This window comes from Trachemys scripta, chromosome 12 (genome assembly GCF_013100865.1).
Source record: "Trachemys scripta elegans isolate TJP31775 chromosome 12, CAS_Tse_1.0, whole genome shotgun sequence".
NCBI lineage: Eukaryota > Metazoa > Chordata > Testudines > Emydidae > Trachemys > Trachemys scripta.
Window position 1 is genome coordinate 34330992 of NC_048309.1, and position 2583 is coordinate 34333574.

Consider the following 2583-nt stretch of genomic DNA (forward strand, 5'->3'; position numbering starts at 1 on the left):
ATCACAACCTTTCTTAACAATTTAGCTTCATTAAAACAAAATGCCTTCAAATGTAAACTATACAGTATTTAAAATGTGTTCTAATTGAAGTGTATTTTTTCCCACTTTTAAGATCGCTCAGGACAAATAAGGAGCGAGGACAAATGTTAACTTTCTGAAAGAGCACATTTTAAATTATTTCATTAGCACAAGCTAATTCTCATATTTATTTGAAAGTCATCCACACACCAGGAATAAGTACTATACATTCAAGGAGAATACACTGTATGCTTCAGAGATGGGAGTGGGAATGGGGGTGCAGTGAATGTCTTAAGATTTGGAATACAATTTTTTTTCCAACATATGTCACATAGCCAAAGTAAAAAACTGCCAGGCTCTGCCCTTGGACGCTTGAAGTTCTGATCCTGCTAGTCGTGAGTTCCACTGGCACAGTAACATGAATTTGGGCTACACACATGAGCCAGAGTTTGCAGGTTCATATATCTATGATTGGCCATTAAATATATATTATTAGCTTGAAATGCAGGTATTCCTGTAAATGACAAAACATCTTTTCTCAAGGCTTCCTTTACCTCCATGTTTCTCAGGCTGTAGATGAGGGGGTAAACCAAAGGAGTCAGGACTCCATAGAAAACAGAGCACACTTTGTTCAGGTCCCTCAGTGCATCAGAATCCGATAGCAGATACACAATGATGAGGGTTCCATAGAAAATTGTCACCACAATGAGATGAGAGGAGCAGGTGGAAAAGGCCTTTTGCCTGCCGGTGGTGGATGGGATTCTCAGGATGGTGGAGACAATGTGAACATAAGATGCCAGGGTCAATATAAATGGAGGAAATGTGAATATGGATGCATGTATGACAGCTGAAATCTCCAGCCAATGAGTGTCACTGCAGGACATTTTCATTATTGGGCTTAAATCACAAAAGAAATGATCAATTTCATTGGGGCCACAGAATGTTAATTGTGACAACATAAATATTAAGATGGCAACAGACATAAAACCACCTATCCATGACCCAACCACTAATTGGAAGCAGAACTTGCCATTCATTAGTGCTGCATAATGCAGAGGTTTGCATATCGCTAAATACCGATCATAGGTCATCAGAGATAAGAGACAACGTTCTGTGGTTGCCAGAGAACCAAAGAAATATAATTGTGTGATGCAGACAGAAACAGAAATGGCTTTGTCCCCAGTCAGGAGACTGTCCAGCATCCTGGGCAGGATGGCTGAAGTGTAGCAGGTCTCCAAGCAGGAAAAGTTCCCCAGGAAGAAGTACATGGGGGTGTGAAGGTGCTGATCAGTCACAACTAGCACAATGATGAGAATGTTCCCAGCCATTGTTGCAAGGTAGATCACTAAGAACATCAGGAAGAGAACACCATGCAGTCCAGGGAGAACCCCAAATCCCAGAAGGATGAATTCTGCGACGGTTGTTTGATTTCCCTGAATTTTGTTTTCTGTGGATTTCACCTAGGGGAAATAAAACAAATTCTGCAATTTATCATCTAACTTCCATTTCAAAACAATCAACATTTTAATTTCAGCTTCCCCCTGCTGATTGCCATCCCAATGTTTGACTCAAGACTCTGCAGGGCAGATGCATTCTAGGTAATTTTTTTTTAAAAGAGCCTATGTTAATTCATTTTGGAAACATTGCGACTGTCTGGAATCTCTTTGGTAGAACACATCTAACCTTTTGTTTCTTGAACATGCTTGTGTATTACTTTAGCTACAGTGTCTGAGATTATCATTGGAGGCTAAGGGAATTAAATACCATTCCATTAATTTCATACGAAAATGCTAGAAGAAACATCGTTGCTGGGCTCATACCCCATTTATACATGTTTCCACTATAGAGTGCAGCAGTGAAATGGACTTAGATTTTTGATTCCAGAAACCTGGGTTTCATTCCTGCCTCTCCACTCTTTGCCCCTGGGTTTGTCACTTTCTGTCTCTGTGCTTCAGTGTAACACTGCTTTCCATTTTCTTAATGTGACTTGAGATTTAGGAAACAAGTAGTCTCTTCATATGCTCATGTGCTCTTGATATTTCTTTAATATCTGTGTAAATAAGTGCTATATAACCTTTAAGTATTATCATACTGTAATAAGACCAATGCACTCTTCGAAGAGAAACCAAACATGGACCACAGTCACATCAAACTTTTCAATTTGCTGCTCAGTTTCTGCAGAAATGGTATCAGTCGTTTGTTTACCAATACATATTTTAAACACTTTCTTTTCTCATTCATATTACAAAGAGATATCTCCCAAATCTCTCCTAAAGGTAACACTGGTCTACAATTTTTGAGAAGTCGTCTGCTTCAGAGATAAAATGTGCTATTTGTTATGTATTTTGATGTGCTGAATTCAAATATGACAATTAAAACAACTGATTGGCTACTAAGATATTTAAGTTTTTACATTTTATGTCTATGTATATTGTGTAGATAGTAGAGATTTAATCATAAATTGTAAACCTAGGTCTTTTCATGTGTTTATGGTTGCTTTGCATGATAATATTTCACCTGTCCTGTTTATGTAACACTTTAAAAATCAGCAAAAGGGTTATATAA

General features: G+C 38.0%; 1 protein-coding gene across 1 annotated transcript; it reads right to left on the reverse strand.

Annotated features, from left to right (window-relative positions):
* Positions 1–407: 407 nt before the first annotated feature.
* LOC117886090 (olfactory receptor 1361-like) lies at positions 408–1821 on the reverse strand. The gene is made up of 2 exons (XM_034787727.1): positions 1783–1821; positions 408–1478 (listed from the first exon to the last, which is right to left on the reverse strand). The coding sequence occupies exons 1-2, from the start codon at positions 1819–1821 to the stop codon at positions 408–410; spliced, it is 1110 nt and encodes a 369-aa protein (XP_034643618.1).
* Between the last annotated feature and the right edge of the window lie 762 nt (positions 1822–2583).